This window comes from Heliangelus exortis, chromosome 1, assembly GCF_036169615.1.
Source record: "Heliangelus exortis chromosome 1, bHelExo1.hap1, whole genome shotgun sequence".
In the NCBI taxonomy this organism is placed as follows: Eukaryota; Metazoa; Chordata; class Aves; order Apodiformes; family Trochilidae; genus Heliangelus; species Heliangelus exortis.
In genome coordinates this window covers 66,056,279-66,083,092 of record NC_092422.1, presented here as the reverse complement: position 1 = coordinate 66,083,092, position 26,814 = coordinate 66,056,279, and the positions used below count along the sequence as shown (strand labels likewise).

At 41.6% G+C, this 26,814-nt stretch overlaps 2 protein-coding genes across 2 annotated transcripts in view; one reads left to right on the top strand and one right to left on the bottom strand.

The window, feature by feature from the left end:
* Positions 1 to 26,814, top strand: part of OCA2 (OCA2 melanosomal transmembrane protein) — a 190,400-nt gene that overhangs the window by 18,713 nt on the left and 144,873 nt on the right. The window contains exons 2-3 of the mRNA XM_071746616.1: positions 9,402 to 9,482; positions 11,271 to 11,560. Of these exons, the coding sequence (XP_071602717.1) occupies positions 11,292 to 11,560 (269 nt within the window). The 5' untranslated portion in view covers positions 9,402 to 9,482; positions 11,271 to 11,291. The remainder of the gene's footprint in view (positions 1 to 9,401; positions 9,483 to 11,270; positions 11,561 to 26,814) is intronic.
* The window catches only part of LOC139797453 (magnesium transporter NIPA2-like), a 286,983-nt gene that overhangs the window by 211,155 nt on the left and 49,014 nt on the right, over positions 1 to 26,814 (bottom strand). The window lies entirely within an intron of this gene.

Genomic DNA, 26,814 nt, shown 5'->3' with positions numbered 1-26,814 from the left:
TACTTTTTCTTTCTGAAGCAGAGCTGAAACTAGCCAGGCTTATTTTATTTATTTCAAAATATATTCTCAATCAACTCCCTCCTACTGTAATTCTCATTACTAAAATAAAAATTAAAAAGGACATAGAGACTTCTGTATGCACAAAATTACAGAACAGAGCACTGCTATATACTTAGCCTGACATGTCTGATGGACAAAGAACCCAAAGTAAATATAGCATGAGCAATCTTTAATAACCAATAAAACCCCAGTAGAAGTAATTTAAGATTTCAGGATACTCTTTCCTAATAGCCTTTTCTGCTGTCACCCATTGCTGCCTTTGCTTGCAGCATCTGGGAAGATCCGAAGCAGAGCAAGGCATTTCTTGCCTGTCTCTACCTTGAGAATTCAGCAGTTACCCACAAAAGCTCTTCAATGTGATCTGAGAATGTGAAGTCTCATTGCTTCCCTATGGCCATACAGTGATGGGTTATGAAAACACAATAGAGGAGTACCAAGCTCTCAAAGGTCCTTAAGAAAGGTTATACTGCTGGAGTTTTACTCATCAGTGTGAATTATTCCATGCTCTTGCACAGAGGTGCAACTAAAGGCCTTGGGCACCTCTGCAGGATATTTAGCTTTCTTGAAACATCATTATTGGATGTTCATCTCATTTTTAAGGAAATGTGGAAGTGTTAGTTTTATGGCATAAAAAGTAGTTTAAGAAGACAAGACGACCCTCTCTAGGGCTGCACTTGGGTCATGACAGGAAGGAGACTCTTTTTCCTTTCAAATCTGCATGGTTTCTCAGAACAAGCTCCATGGTTGGAATGGTCTCAATCTACATTTTACAAGTCTCTTCTAGGGTCTCCTTAATTTTTCCCCAAACTAAGACCTAAGTCAAATAAAGTCTATTTCAAAGCTGAACCGTTTTCCTTCTGATACAGCCTAGTTCTAACAGTCTCCTGAATCTGTGGACTCATAAAGTTAGATGGTATTTAGCTGCTTAGTAGTTAGCTGCTTTTCTCTCCCATTTGCCTCAGATGTTGGCACCATTTTTGTTCCATTAATGGTCCATCACTGTCCCTATGTACAGATGCTGCTGCTCTCATGCCTCAGTAGCATTGGCTGAATAAGTTGTTCAGTGGCTTGTTGTGTTAATCTTGACATCTAACCCCTCCCCTTTCCCCTTAACTTGTGCAACTTATCAGTAAGAAATCTACTTCAGTGTATGTAGGTTGGACATTAGAAAGAATTTCTTTACTGAGAGGGTGATCAAGCATTGGAATGGGTTGCCCGGGAAGTGGTGGATTCTCCGTCCCTGGAGATATTTAAAAAGAGACTGGATGTGGCACTCAGTGCCATGGTCTGGTAACTGCAGCAGTGGATCAAGGGTTGGACTTGATGATCCCAGAGGTCCCTTCCAACCCAGCCAGTTCTATGATTCTATGATTTATACTGGTTCAGTAATGCGACCACGTTAAGTGAGTCTTCAAATGTGATGTGGCACTCAGTGCCATGGTCTGGTGACCACGGTGGTAGTGGATTTAGGGTTGGACTTGATGATCTCTGAGGTCCTTTCCAACCCAGATGATTCTGTGATTCTGTGACTGCTTGTGATAAGAGCCAAAGTACTTGAACAAATGGCCAAGCCCCCAAGTTGGTCCCAGTAACTGGACACCATTTCTCGGTGCTACAGGTTTCATGTTCCCAGTGACTCCAGTCTCAGATGCAAAGCTACTGCTACTTGCTGGAATTTATCTCACCAAAGCTGAGATGTTTTTACAATACACCTCTTCCTCAGCCCTAGGTCCCTTGGCAGTCAGGGGCAGTTCAGGCCCTTCCAGCCCATGGTGCATTGAACCTGTCTCAAGGGTTAGCTGTAGCAGGAGCTGGATGGGAGCAGTGTCTGTTTCACTCCATGGGGTCTCTGGGCACCTGTGATGCAAAGGTAGTGATGGGGGTGAATTTCACAATGTATTGCAACTTAGTTATCTGTATCTGAATAGACTCACTAGAAGTCATTCTGTTCATTTAAATGCACTTTGGATTGATCTCTTTGACAGATGCAATAAGAAAGGAAAAAGAAAATTACTGTTTTATCTGGATTTTTTTTCCTTTTTCTGCTAGCTGGCCTGTTTGATTATCGTTATGTCTGCTGTGCTCCATGCTCCGAATATCCAAGCTGATAGCTCTTAATTTACATTTTTCTGTCAGTAAGGCTCCTTTTAAAAGGCTTCCCAAACCAACTTTAGACTGCACAGTTAGCAAAAGCAGAGCATTGGCACATTCAGGAACAGAGAATTTTCTTTTAGAAAAAATCCTAGTTTATGGGGATCTTTTTCAGAGGGTAGCTGTCTCATAGGGAACTGATGTAGCCTGTGCATGATCCACTGCTATTGATTATTGTAAGACAAGTACAAAGCACTTCCTACCTCAGCTGGTACCTTCCTACCACTGCCCAATCGGACCATTCCTGTGTATTGAGAAACAGTTTCTCCTAACTGATTATATGTATGTTATCTGTTTTATCTGAATAAAAGGACTTGGGGGTACTGGCTGATGAGTAGCTCAACATGAGCCAGCAATGTGCCCTTGCAGCCTGGAAAGCCAGCAGTATTCTGGGCTGCATCAGAAGAAATGTGGCCAGAGGTGAGTCTGTTCCTCCACTTGGCTCTCATGAGAGCCCACCTGGAGTACTGTGTCCAGTTCTGGAGCCCCCAAGACAAGAAGGATGTGGAGCTGTTGAAATGAAGCAGGGAGAGGTCCATGAAGATGATCAGGAGCTGGAGCATCTCTCCTGTGAAGACAGGCTAAGGGCTAGGGTTGTTCAGCTGGGAGAGGAGAGGGTTTCCACCTTATTCAAGGCCTTCCAGTAGCTGAAGGGGCATATGGGAAAGCTGGGGAGGGGCTTTTCACAAGGAGATGTAGTAATAGTACCTGGGGGGAACCTTTTAAAACTGAAAGAAGGTAGATTTGGGTTAGACACTGGGAAGAAATCCTTTCCTGTGAGGATGGTGAGACACTGGCACAGGTTGCCGAGAGAAGCTGTGGCTGCCCTCTCCCTGGAAGTGTCCAAGGCCAGGCTGGATGGGGCTTTGAGCAGCCTGGTCTAGTGGGGGCTGGATCAGACGGATTGTAAGATCCTTTCCACCACAAACTGTTCTGCGTTTGAGTCCATGTGCAATCAGCTGAGGGACACAGCAGTAGCTGCGTGTGTGTGTCTGTGTCTGTGTGTGTTGGGGGGGTGGCTCTGTCCCCCTCTTCCTGTCGGCTGCGGCCCCGTCCCCCGTACGCCGGGGAGATGGGGGTGTAGGGTGTAGGGTGTATCCCCACCTCCGGTAACACTGGGCTTTAGAAACGAGCTCTCCTCTTAAGTGGAGGGTTGTTTTGGTTTGGGGTGTTTTTTTCTTTTTCTTTTTTTTTTTTTTTTTTTTAATTCCTCCTGGGAAAACTCGTTTCTGGCTGCCAGCAGGGGTCAGCCTGTGCCCGCCTATGCGCAGGGCTGCTGCGGGGCCGGGGCGGTGGGCACAGGCTGCGGCCCTTTCTAGCGACTTGCCCGGGGCTGTAACTCTTTCGCTGATGTTTAGTGCTGCCTCCTCAGAACTACCCCGAAAGCGTCTCAGGGAAGGCAAGAGTCCTGCTGCCACAGCTCCCTGTGCCCGGGCATCACGCTTGAAGTCTCTCCGTGCTGTACACAGTCTCTGAGTTGTGACCCAGGAGAGAGACACTCTTCCTTAAACGTTTTGCCAGCAGGATGGCTTTTAAGATGCTTTGCCAAGTTGTGTCAACACTGTTTTTTCTCTCTGTAACATCTGCCCCAGCATGGTCACTAGCCATACTCATGTCTCACCTACTTAGTGCAGCCTGACTGGTTTCTTTCTGCTTTCTCGGGATGCAGTTAGACAAGACTTTGTATTTCTGTAAGGAGATCCCACTTGGGCTGATTGCCTTTGCTCCTGAGCTGTTGCATGGATGCAACTATGTGTGGGGCTACACTTTACAAAGGAAAATAAAACAAAGGGTTAATTTTTATTTTCTTTTGTCCTCTGTCCTGCAAGTGGTTTCTCCACAATGCTGCTTTTCTTTTCTCTTGTGGCCCTCAAATGGTCCCTCTTATTAAGCTTTTTGAATGACACCTGTACAAGAAGCTTATCCCCTGGGCAGATACCTCCATCGTGACCATCATCATCATGACCAGCCCCTGAGCTTACTCCATGCACCTTGTCACCAACCATGCCACAAACCCCTCACAGATTCCCTCACCACTTCCCCGGAGCAAACATTCCTCTTCCTCATTCTGACTCTCCGTCCCAATTTGCCCATTCCCTTCCCCACTGAGGACTTTCTAGCCCACCCACCTCCTCACTTCAGAGAGGGACCTCTGATCTGCAAGGCCTTCACTCCCACATCTCCCCTGAGCTCTGTGGTGCATGGCTAGTGAAGGCCATTTCCCAGGAAACAAGGCCATGTCCCAGGCACAGCAGCTGCTGGATTACAGCAGCATTGGCTGAGCACAGAGGAGACTGAGGTCTCCACAACTTTCCAAGGTAAGGCTTTGACTCTGAGAAAAGTAAGGTTTTATCTTGTGTTCCCTGAATCATCGGGTGGGTCTGTGGTGCTGGATCCCCTTGAGCCCAGTCAAACCCTGTGAGCAGCTGAGGGGGACAAACAACCCAGGCACTAATGAAGTCAATGCCTGGTGTATGGAGCAAGGGCTGTTGCCTTAACACAGCTCTAGTTCTGAGCAGTTTGGTCAGCAGGAGCAGAGGAGCAAGGTCTCAGCAGTGTGTTCTGAGCAGCAAGGAGCCAGAGCTGTGTTCAGTAAGAGCCGTGTTCCAGCACAGGCTGTGTCCAGGCTGCAGGAAGCCTCTGAAGATGCAGCAGAGATCACCTTTCAGCAGTGAGGTTTAGGGACTTGAGCTGAATTCCTTCTAGATGTTGTGGCTGGAGCCCTTCTTCACTTTGCTGGACACATTACTGCCCATTCCAGATCAACAGCATAAAAGAGGGGGCCACAGCAAATGACTCCAAACTACTGCACCTCCAGCAGATCTGACTGTGTAGTATGTGGATTAGGAAAGCACTTTGCTCTCAGTCACCCTCCTCTTGACCAAGGAAATACAACAACTTGCTGGAAGCTTTGAAGTTCTGCCAGTTCATGACCGTGGTATTTTCAAGAATTTACAGCTTGATAGAAGAGAATAGAAGGTGTCTAGGCTGTAATTGTTTGTTTTGCTTGGAAGTCACCACCTGGGAACAGCTCTCATGGGAAAAATTCAAAGCAATTTCTTCTCTGGCAGGCCAAAGGAGACAAAGGTTCTTAGAGTTCATTACCCTGCTTCCACCTGCCAAATCATCATCCCCACAACCCTGGGCCAAGAATTCATGTAAGTAGGGAGTCTTACTCATCTTAGTCATGAGCCTCAGGCAGTCTTGTTTGTTCTGTTGGTGCATAATGATAAAGGTTTATCCACATTATTCCTCTTGCCACTAATGAGAGTGGCAAGAAAAGACAACCCCAAAAGAATGGAAAGGTAAATGGTGACAACCTGCTGTAGCCAGCCTCAGAGCCCTGCTCTGCATGCCAAGCTCTATCATCTTCCCACTTGGCCAGGCAAGGGGGACCTGCTCCATACATCACTTTTCTCTGCAATCCCTAACACCACCCTATGGGATAATGGGAATCCTATATGTAGGATAGGGGGTTTGTGGAAGAACACAGCACTGGAACATACTTTCATATTCTTGATGTCAAAGTCCTTTGTTACACCCTGTATTCCCAAATCATTCTTACCTGCTTTCTACAGTTAGAAAGACTTTTTATTTATAAGAGAAAACACCCAGTTAAGAAATACTGAGAATTCTTGCTTGAACATTACATTAGGCACATCGGTACCTTTCCTTAACTCAAAGAAACACAAGTAAGTGTATTTTGGCAGTGATAGTGAGGGAGCACTTGTGTGCATGTAGTGTCTTTTTTTTTTTTTTTTTTTTTTTTCCAGGTTGCAGCTCTAAATAACTCAGTTTATTTAGCTGAGCTAAATATTATTCAACCAGTCCTGGGAATGTCCTACACTGTGCCTAGGATGGCAGGGTTGGGGATAGGGCAATGGCCATGAAGGGACAAGCCTCTGATGGGATTAAGCCCTGCTCTGTTTCACCAGGAGCTACAGCTCAGCTCTTCTCTCTTCTCTCTTCTCTCTTCTCTCTTCTCTCTTCTCTCTTTTCTCTTTTCTCTTTTCTCTTTTCTCTTTTCTCTTTCCTCTTTTCTCTTTTCTCTTTTCTCTTTTCTCTTTTCTCTTTATTCTCCTTTCCTTTTCTCTTTATTCTCCTTTTCTCTTCTCTTCTCTTCTCTTCTCTTCTCTTCTCTTCTCTTCTCTTCTCTTCTCTTCTCTTCTCTTCTCTTCTCTTCTCTTCTCTTCTCTTCTCTTCTCTTCCTTTCTCTCTTCTCCTGTGACCATTTTTAGGAGTCTTTACTACAGGAGGCAAGTACAACATCACCACATTACCTGTCTAACCTGTGGGGAAGCTGTCATGAAATGCATATCTGGAAGGAGATATATATACCTTTCTATAAAGGTTCCTCAGGGACACGTCTGCCTGGGTGTACTCTGTCAGTGTGAATGCTGTGGGAGTTTCTTGCAGCAGCTTGTTACCTGTGGCCTCTGCAGTGCTCCTGGCACAGGGGCACACTAAAAAGGAACCAGAGACAAGTTTATTTAGATGCTACAGAGACACTTCCCAGACAGGGAAGATTTGCCTTGAAATTTCCTTGCCAGGGAGAGAGCATCCCTGGCAGATGCAAGCTCTGGAGGCTGAGTGTGAGTGTTGCTTTGGGAGCCATGTTCTCCTTCTCTACCACTTTGTGTGACAGCACCCTAACCTCCCTCTTCAGCTAGTTATTTTTTAGAATTTGGCTTCCTGTTTGGTAATGGGAAGGTGACTTAGTGCAGGGATAATATTTTCTCCAGTCCTGGTGGGAGAAAGGCTTTGATGGATAATAAGATGAACAAGTCAGGAAGTGTGCAATTTATGAATATTACCTAAAGAAGGTGCAATATTTTGTAGACTCAGGGCCTCTAAAATTATGCTTCGTTTTTCATTGCAACTATATGATGTTGTGCTTATTGGTACTCAGGAAAATAATGTTGTAAATGATGATGTATTGCCAACTACATTGTTTGCCTCCAGCATTTTGTTTTTGCAACCAAAAAGCAGGCTACACAAAGCATCTTACAGAAAATAATTTAGCCTGTTGATCTGTTGGTCTTCCACCTGAAAAGTCGAAGGAAAAATGTATTCTGCACTATTAATTTTGAAGTGTATGTTTAGCTGCTTGGACTGGAATGAAAGGGATGAAAGAGGTAAGAGACATGGTCTAAATACATGGTATTAACCCTTTTATAGTCAAACTCTGGATGGGTCATTGCTGGATCAGTTTCCAGCTGTGGCTAGAAAACCTTTGCTGGTACATGGCTCCAGAAAGATGGTCCCAAAATGAAATTTCCTCACCTCAAATCTCTCGCCATCTTTACACTGTAACATCTCACCTATACTCTACTGCTTTGGCATGGCAAGATAAGAAAAAATGAAAAAAAAGCAAAGAAAATGTCCGTAACTTCAGAGGAATGTGATCATTTGAGAATTTTTTGAACGGTAAATGCACAGATGTCTTAGAAGCTTAGATACCATGGTGATAGTTGCCTTAGCAATTTTTAACTACGTAGGTAATCAAGGTCAAACCTGCTTCTTGTGGCAAAATGATGCTGTATTTTTTATTTTTCTGCAAAGCTTTTGTGAATGCGCAGTAATGTGGTTTATGGTTTTATATCTAGACATCAAGTTCTCTCTCAGACTTTGTGTTCTTGGCACTCTTTTATTTTCAGAATTAGCAGCAGTGAAAAAATAAATGTCTTTCATGCTAACACGTTGTACATGAGAGCCTCACAAATTTAGTTCTTACTCACCTAGAGATAAAAAATTGCCACTTCTGGGGTGAGACAAGATCAGTTTTAAAGGTTGTGTTCAGGTTTTATCTTCTAAAAGATAGCACAGTCTGAATTGCTGTGGGTTTACTGCTTGTGTTTTCACAGTCTGACATCCATTAAAAATCTGTGTGTTTTCACTGCAGATGCTCAGACAAAAGCACATGTAATGAAGATCGGAGTAAGTGGGCAGATATTTCAATTATGATTTATAGAGTGTCTTAATAAAATCAGTATGTAAACATATAAAGTGAGATTGAAGACGAGCAATTATCTTTTCCATTTGGATTTGCAAATATTTGCATTTCAAAGTTCTCTATTGGGAGGGAGGGCAGTTTGTGGTTTGAACACAGGCAAAACTGGCTGCTCTGGTGTCATGGTTTTAATCAGGTGATGGATCCTCTTTTATTCCCCCATATATAAGGAGTGTGAGGGAGAGAGATTTTAAGGTTCAAACAAAACCCCCACACCCAAATACGTTTAATGAAATTATAAATGTAATAATAATAATTATAGTGGTGAATTCTATACAAATATGGAACCCATACTTTTGGCAATTACTTCCCAAGAAGAAAAGTTCCAAACTGGACTCAGGAGCAGATGGGAGTGCTCAAGTCCAGGGTCCTAGTGACAGCCCCCAAAAGCCTTGGAGCAGCCAAGCCTGTCCAACTCAGGGAGGCAGGAAGAGACAACCTGTCTTGATGAGCAATGTTCTCTGGCAAGAAAACAGGATGCAAGAACACCAGAAGCAGAAGGACAGGTAGGTAGGTAGGTAGATAACTGACTGACTGATTGACAACCATCCAGCCATCCATCCAACCAACCATCCAACCGTCTATCCATCTAACCATCCAACCATCCAACCATGCAACCATCCATCCAACCATCCAACCATCTATCCAAACAACCATCCAACCATCCAACCATCCAACCTAGCCACCCCACCAACCAGAGAGACCAGGTGTTGGCTTGCCCAGGAGCCATTTTATCCTGAGCACCATAAGCAGGAGCACTGTGATCTGTCCATTTGTGTCCCCTGACCCCCCTCTCCTCCTCATAGGCACAGCTGCTCCCCCGCTGGCACTGCCCCAGCCTGGCAGCTCCTGCTGGGGATGCAGAAGGTCAGCGTAGCTGCAGGCAATTTTCACCCTGATCCTCTCAAACCAGCATACCTGGTAGGGCAGTAGAGTCTCAGAGGTGGCAAGAAGGTGTTGGTGGGGCAGTGGTGGCCCTTGTGTAGTGTGTGTTTGCAATCCCAGCCTTTCCAGCCTCAGACCCCATGGTGCAGAAGTGGCAAGCCTGTCTTTCCAGGAATCTCACTTAAGATTTTGTCTGGGATTACCAAAATTAATCAGAGAAGCCATAGGCCAACTCTGTGACAGTGTGCCTGATATTACATCATCTACATTTGTGTTCCTTATGTTTGTTTTACAGGCTGCTAATCACAGGACTCCAGTTTGGAAAGGACCTTGAAAAAAACATCTAGTCTGATCTTCCATGGGAAAGGAAGCCTTGGTGAGATTGTCTAGTGTCCTATTTGGTCACATCTGGAAATCCTCCATCGATGGGGACTCTACAGTGTCCTGGGGAGGTTGTTTCAGTGAGTGATTGTTCTCACTGTAAAAAATTTCTTTGTTTGTATCAAGATGGAATCTCTCCTGATACAGTTGTTTCCTATTACCCCTTCTCTTCTCCATGTGGCTGCTTGTGAAGCAACAGCGTCTGTTCGATTTGTAGCTGCCCCTCAAGGACCAGGATAATGTGATGAGTTCCCCTCTGAGCCTTCTCAGGGAAAAGACCTAATGCCCTTCAGCCTTTCCTCACAGGGCAGGTTTTCTGTCCCTTTGATCACCCTCATGACTCTCCTTTGGACCCACTGCAGGCTTTCTCTGTCTTTTGAACTGTGGGGGCCAGACAGGTCACAGTATTCAAGCTACTGTGTAATGATGGGGAGAGTCAACTTTGTCAATCTACTTGTAAAGACAGGTGAAGATTAGAATATTAGAACTAAGGGCATTGGCAGTAGAAAGAAAAAGAAATGCAGGGCTGGAAAAGGAAATGGCACTTTGGGAAATTCTGATTTAGTTTGAGCTAGCAAGCCTGTCTTTGCTTGGAGCCAAGATTTGCATTTGTGGTGACCTGTATGTTCAGCCTTTTCTTTCAGAAGCCTCCATTCCTTTCTAGCATGTAAGGCTGAGAGAGCTCAAAGCTGCACAAAATCATCATTAGCTTTTTGTTATTTCTGTTTCTAGTGAACTCTCCTGCTGAGACCAAAGCAGAGCCTGTTCCCCATTACTGCACTATTTTTGCCCCACAGCCCTGCATGTCTTCTGGTGTGTCCTGTGCTGAGGTCTAAGCAGGGATGTGCTCCAAAAATGCTGCTTTCCCCTGCTGTGGGGATGTCTGAGGCTGAAGGGTCAGTTCCTGAACTCATGCTGTCCTCTGCAGTGGCTTTGGCACTTTAGACAGAAGTATTTCTGTGATTAGAATCCACAGCATGTGTTTAAGACAGACTGATCTTTAACTCAGTCTTCATGTCTGATTTGTGCACTTTGTGGGATTCTGAAGTGTGTTTATAACTTTTCACACTGAATTTTAATATTGAGAGGATAAAAGCTTTTTGATTGTTATCCACTAAGTTTTAGTATAATCACTGTTAATAATCATATAATAGAACCTATTTTTCATCATAAGGTTTGATTCACATTTCATAAATGCCACTGGCAGCTGCTGAAATGGCACACTGTCTTCACAGAACTTGAGTACCTGCTCTGCTTAATGAGGGGCCATCAGCTGTGGCAGAGCTTCAGGGTGATGCCAGCTTTCTGAAGGAGCCCAGAATGCTGGAAGGAGAGTGGTGGCTTTGGTGGGATGAAAAAAAAAGTGTGTGGCCACCAAAAAAGGGTGTTCTGTGGGGGTTAAGCAGTGCTGCTCTAAGTCAGGAAGATGTTCTCCATTGGTGTCTCTTGCACCTCTGACGTGGAGATGGTTTTGTCTTCTTCTTTGGGATAGGTCAATGCCTCTAGTTCTGGGGAAAATTGTGGGAGAAAATCATGGTAGACATGTAAAAAAATAGAAAAGCCACCTCTTTGTGTGTTTCAAACATTTTTATAATGGCTAATTTTGAAGTTTGCGAGAGGTTTAAAATGTTGGAATTAATCAACCTGGTGGAAATAAACCACCAAGAGAAATATCTAGAGGTGTACAAAAATCTTCTGCTTGTCAATTTTAATGTGCTTTCACTGAAGTAAACATTGAGTCAATTCAATTTAGTCCTAATATATTTGTTTTCCCTTTCTTTAGGAGAACACTCTCTAGGGACAGATGTACTTGGATAACAAAAGTGACAGTATAATTTCTAGACAACAAGAGATGGAGCTGAATCAGACACCTTTACAGCAAGAGAGATTATCTTCAAGTGCAGCAGCCAGGGCAACGACCAGAAATTTTAGTAATCTGGGGCTATTGAAAGAGTATCATGGCATGGTAGCCAGTCTTGGAGAGCCACAGACCCTGTGTGAAAAACCAGCAATAGGAAAGGATGACTGTGTTACTCCAGTGGAGGATTTCACTCCTGTCCCCATGCAGGGAAGGTAAGAATAAGGGCAAACAGATTTTTTTCTTTTTTTACTTTGTCCATATTAATTTTTATTTCTTTGCAGAGAAGATAAGTATGTTCATTAAGTGAATGTTGCTTCTTCCACATAGAGAACAGGAAGCTTAATGGGACGTTGGAGCAGTCTTTATTGTCATGGGGAGGTTCTGGATCACCATGTTTCTGAACTAATCTCAGCTTTAATAGCAGCCAGGAGCCTTTTATTTGCGTTTTCAAGATCAGCCACATGGATTTTTTTTTCCCCTCTTTGGTGTCATCAAATGTCACAAAACGCACAGAGATAATTATAGCAGTTTTCATGTCCCATCTCCCACCTTTTCAGAAAAAATGCACCATGAGGCCATAAACTTCATCCCTATGGTTAAGACTGGGATCACACAAATGGGATAAGTAACACCACTGCAACTGTTACCACATCACCTGAGATGTGCACAAGGAGCTCATGCTCCTTGTGTGTGTGCACACATTTTCCTCTGCGTCAGGAAAGGTGCACACCTGGTGGCAGGGGTGCCAGTCTTTCCTGTTGTGACAGATACAACACCAGAAATTGTACTTGTAGCTATTTAAAAATATTTTATAGATTCTAAAATACTGAAGCTAACTTTTTAAACCTTTCTTGTTCATATGCTCACTTTGTTCAACCTCTCTAGTAGCAGGGTGAAGCAAGCTTTGTACGAGCAGCAGCCACAGCATGTGGAAGGCTGAACAGCCAGGGGGGACTGTCAGTCTTTTTGGGTAGTTTTTAGGATTTGTAGAGGTGATTTGATAGAGGCTAAAGCAACAGCAATGCTGTACTTAATCTGAGCTCCTACAGAGCATCTCATGCTGGAGAGTCTTGTTGCACTGCTACAAATCAGGAAAAAAATTGTAGATGTCAAAGCAGTTTAATGTTTGAATCATATTTTACAAAAAACTAATTAAAATTATGTAAGCATAAATGTACAATTTATTTAATTATGTAATTAAAGTGGGTCAGAAATGTAATACAGATCTGAAACCTGGGTAAGTCTTACTCGAAGTCAGTTAGACTTTTCAGGTAAAGAACATTTTTATTTTTTTATTTTCCTTCCTTCCTTCCTTCCTTCCTTCCTTCCTTCCTTCCTTCCTTCCTTCCTTCCTTCCTTCCTTCCTTCCTTCCTTCCTTCCTTCCTTCCTTCCTTCCTTCCTTCCTTCCTTTCCATGTGGTGTTCACAGCTGTTTGTGTCAGGTGAGTGGTGCAGTCCTGGGGCTCCCCACAGTTCTGTGCATTCTGGTTACAAACCTGCATTGCTGAACAGGGCTGAAGTCTGTCCCCTGTCCTTGTATCTCTTTTAGAAGGACATCTGCTTATACTGTGACCAAAGGAGGCTTTAGTAAGCTTAGTTTTTAATTTTAGGAAGTTCCCTGATCTGGGCGAGGGTGATGCAGGCTGGTTGGATGAGCTTTTATGCACCCCTTACTTACCTACAAATTAAGCATGTCCTGTAAGTCTACAGCAAACTGAGTCAAGGTTTTATGTGTATCTTAAAGTATTCCCTTCAGTGTGAGAATTGGAAATCAATATAGCTATGCTTTCCAAATATTAAAAAAAAAAAAATCAAATTGACAGCTTGACTGCGATGGCCATAAAATCCTTTAGAAATTATTTTTCGAGTATTTCAAGATTTGTTGCGTTGACTGAAATTCTGACTGGCAAAGTTCTTTAGTTCATCACATGGGGGGAAGAGTTAATGTTGTCTTGGTTTGAAAGAGCACAGTAAGTACAATGTTTAAGTGCAGATGAGAGGCAGTCAGGGGAAGGGAAGGACTGAGATGTGGAGATAAGTTTTTTATTTTGTGATTTCACAAATATATCTTACTATAAGTGTGTGCACACATGGTATTTACTCTGGAGTTAACTGTCCTGGTACAGGAACAAAAACCACAATGGCATTAATATGGGCCAGCTCTCTCCCTTCTGGCTAAACTTCTTCCTGTTATTTCCCAGTAGGTGATAGGTATTTGTGTACCAGTAATACGCAACTCGCTGGGAATTTGTGAACTTATAAACCACAGTTTGTAAATCATGGCCACAGGTGCCAGAGGTGAAAAATAATAAATCATGGATGAGTAACTTACTACGAGTGCAGGCAGTAGCTCCAGGTCTTCTGATAACATCTTTTCTGTTGAGTGACCTATAGTCACTGAGAGTGATTAGGAATAATTGTACAATTAGAGAGACATCCCCATGCTCCCTCACAGACCAATGTATATCTAATCTTCTATAGTAATATATTAGTGCTCAGAAAAGGATCTCCTGAAATTTCACCTTGTTGATCTTTACCTCTCTTGCTCCTTGTCACGGTTTAACACTGTCCTGGCAATTACACTGAATAACAGATGCCTGCTAGTAATCCCCTCCCCTCCCTGATAAAGAAAGGAGAGAGAATAAGGGAGAGAGACTCATCAGTTGGGAACTAAACTACACAGCTTTAATGAAACAGTAATGATAAATAGCAAAAATATTACTAAATATATACTAAATATATATAAATATATATATTACTAAATATATATATATATACAATATATATATGTATATATATAAATATATATACAAAAATATACAGGAAAATTGATACCACATTCCTCCCCCTTTTCCCGCAATAACTCTCACATCACCACCGAGGCTGCAGGGCAGCCCTGGGAAAGTCCAGGCTGGACTCCTGGAGCTGACAGCAGTTGGGAGCTGGAGGCAGGAACACACAGATTCAGGCTGGCATGGATCAGAACCAGAGGCAGATGAATGGATGGAATCCTCCCAGGATGCTGAAGCAAACAGGGACAGGTGAAGAAGGGAAGCAGGAAGGGGTTTGACCCTTGTGATCCCACAAATTTATACTGAGTATGACTTGTATGGGATGGAATACTCTGTTTGGTCAATTTTGGCATCTATTTTGTCGTTTCCTCCCCAAAGGAGGGTTTCAGGTGGGACCTTTTTACTCTTTCCAGAGGGCAAAATGTTCCTCAGAGCTGAGCAGTGTCCTTGGCTCTGCACACCAGTCTCTGGCTGTAACTATAAACATCGAGTGTTATCAGTCCCAGAAGCAGACACTGTCTGAGAAACTTGCTGTTAATTTCAGCAAGTGCAGCTACTTATAAGAGACTGAGCTGAAAACAAAAGTACGAGACAGAAAATTGCCTTTATCCTGGCCCAAACCAGGACATTCCTCCAATACTGACTTCTATTTTTTTTTTTTATTATTTTGAGTGGTGATAAATCTTATTTCACTTTTCTTATCATGCATTTTAGCCAATGGACAACAGGTGCAGTTAAAATACTGATGTGATCTGTGTGAACCTTTCAGTATGAGTAATCATTTGGCTTACTCACCAGAACAGGGATAGAAACATGGACTTTCAGACTCAAAAGTTGTTAGATTAGCTTTTTTAGGATCAGAGGTAGCTTTTAATGTAAATTGTGCATTTGCTTGCAAAAGAAAACTACTAATGATTAAAAAAGAGACCAAATCCTTTTTTTTTTTTGTTTCCCCCACAAAGGGGTTTACTAAATTGCCATACATCTACTTAATTTAAATTGTTGATTTATCTCTCAGAGATAATTCCTAGGTTCTCAAAATTGTTCAAATGTATGCTGCCACAAGACTTTCTAAAGAATCTATTGAACCTAACAGGGGATTTATCACAGTCTCTAAAACTACCCTTAAGAAAGTGCTCTTGACTTAAGTGGGGCCCTTTTCCTGGGGACGTTTATGTCCAGTCTTTTCTGGACTGAACATTTCCATGTAACAGCAGCACAATCTTTTAGTAATCTTGTGGTTTGTGTTGGGCTGCCTGGGTGTCAAAATACCTTCTCATTTACCTCCCTTAGTGAAGAACCATATCTTCTGACTTCAGCTATTGCTGCATTGCCTTAGGCTCCCTGCATTCTGCTTTAAGAGGTCTGGACCAGCCACAGTGGTCACTTGAGTGACTTCATCTTTCCAGGGCATCCTTCTCCCTGGTCCATCTTCTTGTGAGCAACATTCTCCCTTCAGTCCTGCTCACTGTGGGAACTGCCACCATGCCCCTGAATGAGCTTCATGCCCCTATGAATGAGCTCCAGTAGCTTTCAGTGGGAATGCACCTGGCCTAGGTGTTGGTTTACAGTGAATTGTGGTGTAGATTGATCTATTGGAAATATAGATTTTAAAGTACTGAACATCAATGGTGATGTCTGGATTTGGTTTTCAACATCTCTCATTCTCAGCCTTTAAACAATGGATTGACCAGGCTCTTTTTCAGTAAGTGACATCAAAGTGGTTTTTGCAGCTGATTGACACTGGTCCAAATTGTCCTAAGCCAAACCTCTTGCAGGAAGATTTCATGTTGTTCTGTGGCAGCATGAGCAATGCTCTTCAGGTCAGCCCTCATGTCTCCAAAACCACAGGCTACTTCTAACATGTCTCTGCACGCACAGGATGTGGCCACAAGAAAGGCCCCTTCGTTGCTTTGGTCTTATCATCAGTGCTACTTGCTTGGGAAAAGTCTAATGGCATGGCTTTAAATCAACCAAATTTGAAATCCTTCTTTGTGATCCACAGGAATGGGGTGAAGTCAGCTGTTTTCAGCTTAGGAGTTAGTGAGCCTTAGTAGAAGGCCATCAATAGAAAGGGGATTAAAAGTAATACTTAGTCCCATGTAACCAATTGCTTTGGGTTGCTATTTAAAACCATGTTACTGGAAAAAAAAAGAACATTCACTGGAATATGAAAGTGGTAGAAGGTTGTGGAAGAAGGGAATAAAAGAGCAACTAGACCTTGTGGCATTCATCTCAGATTGCCTTGTGTTCCCTTTTTTTTCTTTGATATAATTTCTGGCTTTACCTCCTTTAGGTGGCCAGAAAATAACATTATCTTCTTAAGAAAAAAATAAAAAAGATTGGCAGTTGTGCATTCATTATGTCCTGAACTTTTCACATAAAATTAGGCTGTGGAAGAAGGGTGATGAAACCAAGCTCTAGCACTGTTAAAAGTTATGTTTGAGTGATTTTGGCACTGAAATTCACTTGTGGTTTAATATTATAGTCCTTGGAAGCTTTTTTTCTTCAATCTTTGCGCCTTATGAAGGGGATTCATCTCTGGGATAAAAAATTCACACTTAAAAAAAAAAATCTGATTGAATTTGTGTTTCATCAAGCAAAAGTATTTCGCTCAGTATTTCCCTTGTCCCTCAGTTTTAGTTTTGTAATTCTCACTCATGTAAGAGAATGGAAAACCAATAAAGAAGCAAACGAAAAAATGCCCAGCTCTTCCTTTGCCCTGAATCTGTGGTCCCAGGATCAGGTTGGTTTGCCACGACAAGGTCAATGAGCTAAAAATGTCTATTGAATTCTAAGTTTGCAGCAATGGAATGGAAAGATTGCAATTGTATTTCCTGTTAGCTGGAGAAGCTAAGAAAAGATAAGCTATTGTACAGTGAAAAGTCAGTATAAAAGTGAAGCTATGCCTTTAGCAGTGGGGGATTATAAACCTTCATTTTGATTTTTAATTATGTTGATGCTTTTAAAGGACACTTATGAGACTTAGGTGCCAAGAAGACATGGTTACTATCTAAATAAGTAAAACTGATGTGACAATTTAAGAGCTTCTTCAGACCAGAGAAAAAGACTGAGGAGAAAAAACCTCAGACTTTTGAAACAATTTTTTTTGTGTGTCCTAAGACTAATTTTGGTCTTTGGTTGTTAGAATAAAGCAGGATCATCTTCTGTTCAGCAGTCAAACAAGGGAAGTGGTCATATTCACATCAGAATTGCATGTTTGTGTAGGAACCATTCTGATATTTCATGTCACTAACATTAGAGAAGATTCCAGGACAGATAGATGACTTCACAGCAAACCACTACATTCACCATTCTTCTGTGATCTTTAAATGGATTGACACTGCAGTGAAAAAGCAATATAAAAAGTTTTAAAGAAACAACTTTACTAGTTGATTTCATTTGGTTCTGAATATAGTCCCTCAAGCCTTTGTTGCTAACATGGAGATATGTGGCTGCAACAGAGCTTGTCATGCCCAAACTGCGTAGGGGCACACGACTGCTGAGCCTCTTAGCTCAGTTTGCAGCTTCCTGCTGTTGCCATCACCACATCACAGAATTCCATTCAGAACCTGAAAAACTCAAAAGAAGCAATGAGCAGCTCCAGCAAACCTTTAGCTTGAATGGTAGGAAGCATAACAAAGACAACATTATGCACAGTAGGCAAATAAATGAGTTATTGGAAAGTTCTGATGCTCCCTTCCCACCTCTCTGCCTTCTATTTCCTGGACGAAAAGTATCTTGGAGTGGCAATGGAAGGAAGAGAGAAATGTGATTGTACAGCGTAACTTCAGGAGAGTAGTTTGGCTTTATTTGCATAAAAGATGTGCTCAGCAAAGGACTGCTTTTAACTTTAGGTTTTGCTCTTAATGAAACATCCAGATACAGATCTCACTCATGACAAATTTCTCTGTGTTAAGAGTTATTCAGTTTCTCCATTCCTACGTACTATTCATCATCTTAGTGCTTATTTCTCATAATTATTCACTATGTCTTGGACTGGTCATGTACTACCTGGCTGATGTCATCGATGGACCAAAATCATAGCACTCCCATGTAGCCACTCAAATGCATTTTTATTCTGACTGGACATTTTGGTAAACCACTAATAATTTTGGTTTCTAGGTGCTCTGTTAGAAGGATTAGGGGGTACTAATAAACTGCCTCACCCTTTTCCCACCTTCAGGCTAAAAACTGAACTGAGCACTTGTTGAAAAATCTGTAGTGTACCGGCCTCCAAAGATCAAATATTTCAACTGAATCCCAGTGATATTCCAGAAAACTGTTGAATTTTGCAAGCAGCTCCTATCTTCCTAATGGTTAGTAATATGTTTATGTGGGGTTCATCTTTGTTTGACCTCTTAGGCCAGTTGTGGAAAGATGCCAGCAACATACAAGCTTCAGTCCTCTCTGGGGCTGGACAGCTGTTTCCTCATGTAAACCTCTGTTTAAACAGGGGAAGGCTTTAAACGTCAGCAATGATTTTTTTACTTTATCATAGAATAATAGAATCATAGAACTGGCTGGGTTGGAAGGGACCTCAGAGATCATCAAGTCCAACCCTTGACCCACTGCTGCAGTTACCACTGAGTGCCACATCCAGTCTCTTTTTAAATATCTCCAGGGACAGAGAATCCACCACTTCCCAGGGCAGCCCATTCCAATGCTTGATCACCCTCTCAGTAAAGAAATTCTTTCTAATGTCCAACCTAAACCTCCCCCGGCACAACTTGAGACCGTGCCCTCTTGTCTTGCTGAGAGTTGCCTGGGAAAAGAGACCAACCCCCACCTGGCTACCCCCTCCTTTCAGGGAGTTGTAGAGAGTGGTGAGGTCTCCTCTGAGCCTCCTCCTCTCCAGGCTAAACAGCCCCAGCTCCCTCAGCCTCTCCTCATAGGATCTGTGCTCGAGTCCCTTCACCAGCCTGGTTGCCCTGATTATGAAGTTGAAGGGTTAAGCCAACCAAATAGCCAGACTTTGAGAAGAAATGTGTTGCACAGAAGCAGTCACAGCTGAGAAGGAGGGCATGCATGGTGCTTAAATTGCTGCTGTGAGGAGTAGCTGTCAGTGTGAGATGAAGAAAATACTTTGGTGGCTCAATGGAGCTTTTTCTTTGAAAAACTGTGCTGTGTGCTTCACTCCTGGCCAATGTGCGTATCTCACAAACCTGTGGGAATCAGAACTTTGCATTAGCAGGGAGTCAGATGGTACTAATTAATAAGAATTCAGTTTTGTCCCCTATTTTCTGCCATGTAGGTGTGCAAAATCTTTATGTGGGGAAAACAGTTCAGTATTTTCTGACAGTGACTACTGGGGAGAAGAAGATGCATTGAAAATCCAGAGCCCTTTGAATAAATGGTCTGAATGATAACATGGTAATTTTTCTATGGGCCTAGGACCTGTGGTTGAAGGATAGAGCAAGACAAATTCTGAAAGGGCAGCTAAAAATAGTTGCAAAAGGTAGTAATGGAGAGGAATATGATGTTTGATAGTAAGTTTTGACTATTTAAGTCTTGAACTTCAATGAGCCTCTGTAGGTCCAGAGCCCATGAACTTTGCAGAGTCTAAGAGACAGGACAGCCAAGGAAAAAAACAGCTTCATTTCATAGTCCAGTCAAAAAAGAAGTCATGCTAATGGGTCTCTCTTACAGTTAAAGTCCTAAATGGGCTCTTTGAACAATCTTCACTCTGCTTTGGGGGACCATAAACACCTCCTAACAACCTGTAAGTAAGTTTATGGGCCATCAGGCTTCAAGGCACTAATATTTTTTCTGCTCTTTCACTTCGTGACTCTAAATAAATAATGAAACCTCAATTGAAACAGCAGCAGTAACTCATGTATTCTGTTCTCTAAGTAATTTTATTTTTAATCAACATTCCTTTGTTTATCTCATTCTCTTGCTTCCTCTTGCAGTGACTATAATTTTGTTGAAAAATAAAGGCCTGAAGGAAGAGGAGAGGAAGTTTTAAAATTACTGTCTTTCCTAGTAGTCAGCTTAATCAGATGAAAACTTGGGTAGTATGGCTCATACTGAGAATTTGGCCAAAAATATGCCTTAACCCCTGCCCAAGCTACCAAAGAGCTGCTGCTGAGCAGAGCGTGTGTCTCTGAGTCCAAAACAGTGTTGGAAGGAGGAGTGTCTGAAAAGAAAGACACAGACAGTAGGAATAGTTAGAAGGATGAATGGAAACCCTTCCATCTGGCTACAGAGGGACAGTGGGTGAAGTTGAAATACAGTGTAAACCACAGACTGGTAGCAGAGTGTAGTGAGCTATGGGGTAAACTAGATTAAAAAAAAGTTAATGTCATGGTTATAAGCCAGACTCTGATGTAGTCAATCCTCAATTACAAAACAAAAATCCTAATTCTAGCCAAACCTGCAGTTGATAAAAGAGTACAAAACAGTCAGTTCCAAACCTTGAAGAGATGCAGCTGAGTTAATGGCAGTCCTTCTCATACTCCAAACACCTTTCAGAGCTTGATCTTCCAAACAAAAGTAAGACATGTTAGCAAGATAAAAACATGGATGTTCATGATCCCTCAAAAAATAAAACATTCCTACCCTGCACTGAGTAGAAAAAAAATTCTTTCCTTCCTTTATTTGCCTTTTTTTTTTTTTTTTTTTTTTTTTCCATAGATTACCCTTAGGGGCAGATGTTTTGAAGTGTAGTTCTTCATGATAGAGAATCATAGAATGGCTGGTGTTGGAAGGCACCTTAAAGATCATCGACTTTCAACCCCCCTGCATGGGCAGGGACACCTCCCAATAAAACAGGTTGCTCAAAGCCCCATCCAACCTGGCCTTGAACACTTCCAGGGAGGGGGCAGCCACAACTTCCCTGTTCCAGGGAGTCTGTTCCAGCATCTTGCCACCCTCACAGGAAAGCATTTCTTCCTAATGTCTAATTTAAATCTCCCCTTTTCAAGTTTTAAACCATTTCCCATTGTCCTCTTGCTACACACCCATATAAAAAGTCCTACCCCATCTTTTTTGTAGCTTTTTTTCCCTTCTGACACTGGGAGGTCACTATTAGGTCACCTTGGAGCCACCTCTTCTCCAGGATGAATAACCCCAACTTCCTCAGCCTGTCTTCATAGGGGAGGTGCTCCATCCCCTCTGATCATTTCTGTGACTCTCCTCTGGACATGTTCCAGGAGTTCTATGTCCTTCTTAAGTTTGTTACTCCAGAACTGGACACAGTACCCCAGGTGGGGTCTCACAAGAGCAGAGCAGAGTGGGAGAATCACCTCACTTGACTGTCTGTCTGTCTGTGCTTCTTTTGATGCAGCCCAGGACAGGGTTGGCTTTCTGGGCTGCAAACACACATGGACAGCTCACGTTGAGCTTCTGGTCCACCACTCATCCCAAGCCCTTCTCCTCAGGGCTGTCTGCAATCCTTTCTCCTCCCAGCCTGTATTTGTGCATGGGATTGCCTCATCCCAGGTGCAGAACATTGCACTTGGCCTTGTTGAACTATGTGCTGTTTGCATGAGCCCGCTTCCCAAGCCTGTCAAGATCCCTCTGGATGGCATCCATCTTCTCTAGACTGTTGACTTCAGCACACAGCTTGGTGTTCTCAGCAAACTTGTTGAGGATACACTTGATTCCACTGTCCATGTTGATTACAAAGATGTTAAACAGCGCTGGTCTGAGTACCAGTGTGCTTCTGAGATGTAATTCTTTCTGCCCAGCACTTTAAATCTCTTTCCCAGTGGAATTAATTAGTGCCAGAGTGGTAGTGGTTTGTCCTCTTGTGTTAGAAGCACTGGGAATCATTCCTCAGCCTTAGTGAGCAGTTCCAGGGTAGTGGTGGCCATACATTTAAGAACTGCAGTTCACGGTGAATAGAATGTAGTTGATGGAAATATAGATTAATGCAGATGGAAGAAATTAGCCATTGAATTAAAAAAAAAAATAGGGTCACAGTCTGTAGTCTGGCAAATCGTATGGCTTTTTAAAAAACCTGATATTCATAAGGAGCTCAAGTGATTTACTCTCTGAATTACAGCAAAAGCTGATAAATGAGTCACCAAAACGCTTACAGACGGTGACCAAGCAAACAATTCTGCTTGATAGGTACTAATGGGACTGCAGGGACAAACTGCAATAATGGTTCTAATGGACCAGTAGAAGTCAGAGACCATGCAGAGTTCTGTCCACAGCAGGTCAGAGCGAAGGCAAGGCTGGTTAGCACAGTGAGCTTGAGCCAGGCCTTGCAGAACTAGGTAGATTAAAAGTTAATGAGTTAATGCACTAAGGTGTTGTTGCTTTTTTTTTTTTTTTTTTTTTTTGTTTGTTTGTTTGTTTGGTTTTTTTGGTTTTTTGTTTTTGTTTTTGTTTTTTGTTTTTTTGTTTTTTAATTTAAATACATTTAATTTCGGACAGGGTGAAATAGAAAACAGACTGGCAGTTTTTTAGAAATGCAGGAGGATACTGACTCAGTACTGTCTGGGAATTAGCATAATTCAGAAGCTGCTGTGAAAGGCTGAGGATGTTGCTCACACTTTCTGAAGTATTCCCTTTTCAGTGCTAGTCAGTAAGGACTCTAGACATAGTCCATCTGCCATTCATTCCCTGGTATGCTTGAGTTTTGAAAGGACTCCCTTGCCTGAAGTAGAGCTCTGGTGATGATGGTGGAGCATGAAATAATTTCTCTCAAGTGACCATGCTGGCACTTAAACTGAACTGGTTTGGCTGACAGGACATTGCACTTGCTTTTTGAGGAGAATGTGTGTATATTGATTAAATTATTGCAAGAAATCTAATAATGAACTAATAAATATTTACTTGAATAGGGTAGGTAAATATTTCCCAGTGACTTCTCCACCCACTCTTGCAGTCTTATCCAATTTATTTTTTTTCTGTTGATTAGAAAATATAAAGGAAAAGCAGCTTCAAATATTCTTTTGTCTCTAATATTTCTAGGAGCAACTCTACCTCCTAAGCCATATCAGTGATGTGTGAGCTGCAATCCTCTTTAGCAGTCTATTGACATCTGGTTCATCATGTAAACCTCTTAAAGTGAAAAGCATGAACATGAATTTAGCAAATCTGTCTTATAAAAGGAATGGTAAACTCAGAATGGAGGGTAACAAGGAATGCATTTCTGGTTTAAGTGATGTGTCTTTAGTTGTATAAGCTGAAACAAGAGGGCTACATCATGATAATTTATAAATCCACAGTATTGTTGCATCCATTGACAGCATGTGGCTTCTTTGCCAAGATGTTTTGTGTACTGGATTATGTTTTCTCATATGAAAGACCTTACATTTGTCCATGTTCAGCTTCAAAGGTTCTTGTTAGCTCACTCTTCCAGCCTGTCCAGGTCTTTCTTCAGGGTGGCTCTCCCTTCTGGGAGAGAGTGCTGGACCCAAATATCATACCCTAAGGAGCCTCACTGGTTACAGGTTGCCAGTTTGAAAAAGAATTACTAACACTATCTGGGTCTGGCCTCTCAGCCAGCTCCCCATCCACTGCACAGACCATTTGTCTGGATCACAACACATAATTTTCCCTGGAGGAGGCTGTGGGGTAATGTGTCAAATGCCTTGGAGAGATCCAGGTAAACAGTGTCCACTGCTTGCCCCACATCAACCGAGCAGGCTGCTTTATTGTAAAGCTTTGTTTAAGCCCTTCTTAAAGATGTGAGTGACATTAACCTTCTTCCAGTGTTCAGGGGTATCCCCCAGTCTCCATGACTTATTAAAGATTGTGCAGAGCAGCCTTGCAATGATGTCAGCCAGATCTCAACATCCTTGATCAAATATGCTCTGGGCCCATCGATTTATAGGGATCAAGCCCCTGTAATAGTTTGCACGCAAACTCTTCCTTCATTAGAAGTGGGTCTATGTTTTTGCTACCAGATTTTTTTTCCCAAAGCCTGAGACCCAACAGTGTTGGTAAAGACAGAGGGGAAGAAAGTGTTGAGAAACTTTGCTTTTTCAACATTTTACAAGTAAAATCTATTTACTTTTATGAAGAATTAGTCATCAGGGTCCTACATGTATCTCCTCAGGGATAAGGTCTTCATGGTATCATGGTCTACATCATGTTTAGTCTTTAATAACAAGAAAGTTGCAAGTAGAAGCATACTTTGTCCTATTTAGGTTACAATTTTTGATTGTTGACTAAAATTATTCAATGTATGAACTGTATTAATGTAGCACCACACAGGGGTCCATCCTCCCTTTCTAAATTAATGACCTTTTTAAAATTTAATATGACTGTAAGCTTCTGTCTTAAGTTAAAATCTGTTCTTTTATCTCTGCCATGTGTCATGATTTTTTTTCTCTGCATCCCACAGTTGTTTCCTAATGCTTCTAGACAAAATAATTTCTGTAGCTTTCATTCTTCACTATTCTTATTAACTTTCACATTGCATAACATTAAAACAGTATAAAAAGATTTTTTTTTTGCTTTGACAATCATCTATGGAATTTTGCTTCTCATAGACATTTTGTTTGTTTGTTTTTAAAACATTTCTTTGCAATTGTGCCCTAGTTTTAAGTGCCACTTCTCCAATGTGATTCAATTTTCTGGGCTGTAAAGCTATTACTTTTGTGTAGAGGAACAACCATTATTTTGTGTTGATTCTTAAAGTGCAGAAGAGCTACTTACACACCAACTTTTAAGAACAGTGTCTGGCTATTGCAATTTTAGTGTCCCTCTTCTTTTTCCTGCTTTTTTTTGTTACTTTTTTTGCTGCTCCACTGCTAACAGTATCAATTTGACTTTCTTTTTCCTTTGTATTTCCATATTGTTAGAATATCCTTCCGTTTTAGTTCTGTGTCACACGCCATTGGTAACTTGTGGCAAACTGCTTCTTCAGACTATATCAAAAAGACATTTTTTAGTACAGTAGCTGTTTATCTTGGCAGCAGTTTTTGGAGTTTTTTATTCAAAAGGCATGTGAGAAATTATGTTTTGTTAGTACTGTACTTGATTCAACTTTCAGGCATCTGATGTGTGCTTAGAGCTTCTCTTTTTGGAGGTGATGTTGATTGTAGAGCACTAAACCTTTTTTGATCCATTTGAGTTTCTAATCAAGTTGCTACTTAAATGCCTCAAAGGGTAAGCTTTGCTTATTTTTTATGAAATGCCTGTTTTTTTCATGCTTTTTAAAATGCTAACAAATGTTTCTGATCACAAATTAATAGATCATTCATACAGCTGCCTGAAACAGAAACAAAACCAAAAACAAAACCCCCAAACATTTGTAAACTTCCTTCTGTTTTCAGCTGTCTAAATTATCCTCAATGGCATCTCTGCCAGGGTGGGACCAGTAACAGAGATGCTTCATCTCAACTTTTCTGCTTTTTTTTTTCCCCCATCTCTCTGTATAGCAGCTTGTAGCCTTCTGCCTTTAATGAGGAAAGACAGAAAGAAGTTAATGCCAATAGGCAGCTATGTCAGCATGGGATTTCCTCTTTTCTGCAGCTGTCTCTTGCTGAAGAAGTTGTTTGGTTTAGTTTTTTTTTTTAGTCAGAAGCACTGATATTTTTCTTTTTCTTTGGAAGCACAAAATGTGGTTTTATTTATGTACACCCATATCTGGATGGCCAGAAATTTTCATGCATATACAAAGAATTATTATACATATGGCTACTGAGTAGAATCCTACGGGGCTTTTGGTGATCATCATCCAGGATTTATTCCATTTTGGGATGGTGCAGATTTTTAGAATATTTATAGCTTCCTTTATCATGAATGTGTTTTGTCAGGAGTAAGATGGAAGGAAGCCACCTTTGTGAGGCTATGGAGTAATTGAAGTTCTGCTTTATATATGGCCAAAGGAAATGCAGTGTCTGGGAGCAAAGTATCTGGCATTTATGTGATTGGAAGGGAAAATGTGCATCATTGCAATCAAAAAACACAATGCATAGTTAGACTGTTTTGCTGGAACAAAGCCACCTGCCATGTAGAATTTCCTTCTGAGCCCTGAGAGACATGATTTTATTTTGTTGACTGTAATATTGTGGACATGGCTGTAAATTGAAAAAAATTACACCTTAAATCAGGAGGAAGGGAATCTCATATGGCATCATTATGGCATGGGGGAGGCTTGCCAAATATAATTTGCATGCTACTCTGCATGAGACAGAAATTCTCAGAGATTTTTTGGAATGTATGGTTTATATATTATTTATAATTTTTCCCCTCCCATGTTTATTTGAGAATCTAAGTTGACTGTGTTTATGGAATCTGATCTTGTGTTTTGAATTAATCTCCTTTTGTCAATGAATCAAATCTGTGTTTTGTAGTTTCTTGTTAATATACAAATTCTTCAGGTACCTAGCTGAGGCCTTCTAAGGCATATAAAAAGGTACTTGATGGTAAAAAAATATACAACACTGTAATGAGCTTTCTGAGGCTTGGAAACTTTATATGTTAACATGTTACAGTGATCTTAGTGAAGGGCTATTGGGGAAAGAGCATCATTTTTGTGAGATAAAACTTCATTGATTCTTGAATGGTTTTGCTGAATAAACTCCAAGAATTCAGAGCAATTATTGTATTATTGTCATGAGCCATTTCATTCTGTTTGGTTTCTCTAATTTGTTCGTCTCAGCTTTTCAGAGCTTCAAAGTATTTTTGTCTGTGTTATATCTGGAGGTGAAAAGCAATGACCAGTGATGTAGATGTACTCTCTATTGGAAGCTACTTGCAAGGAAGTT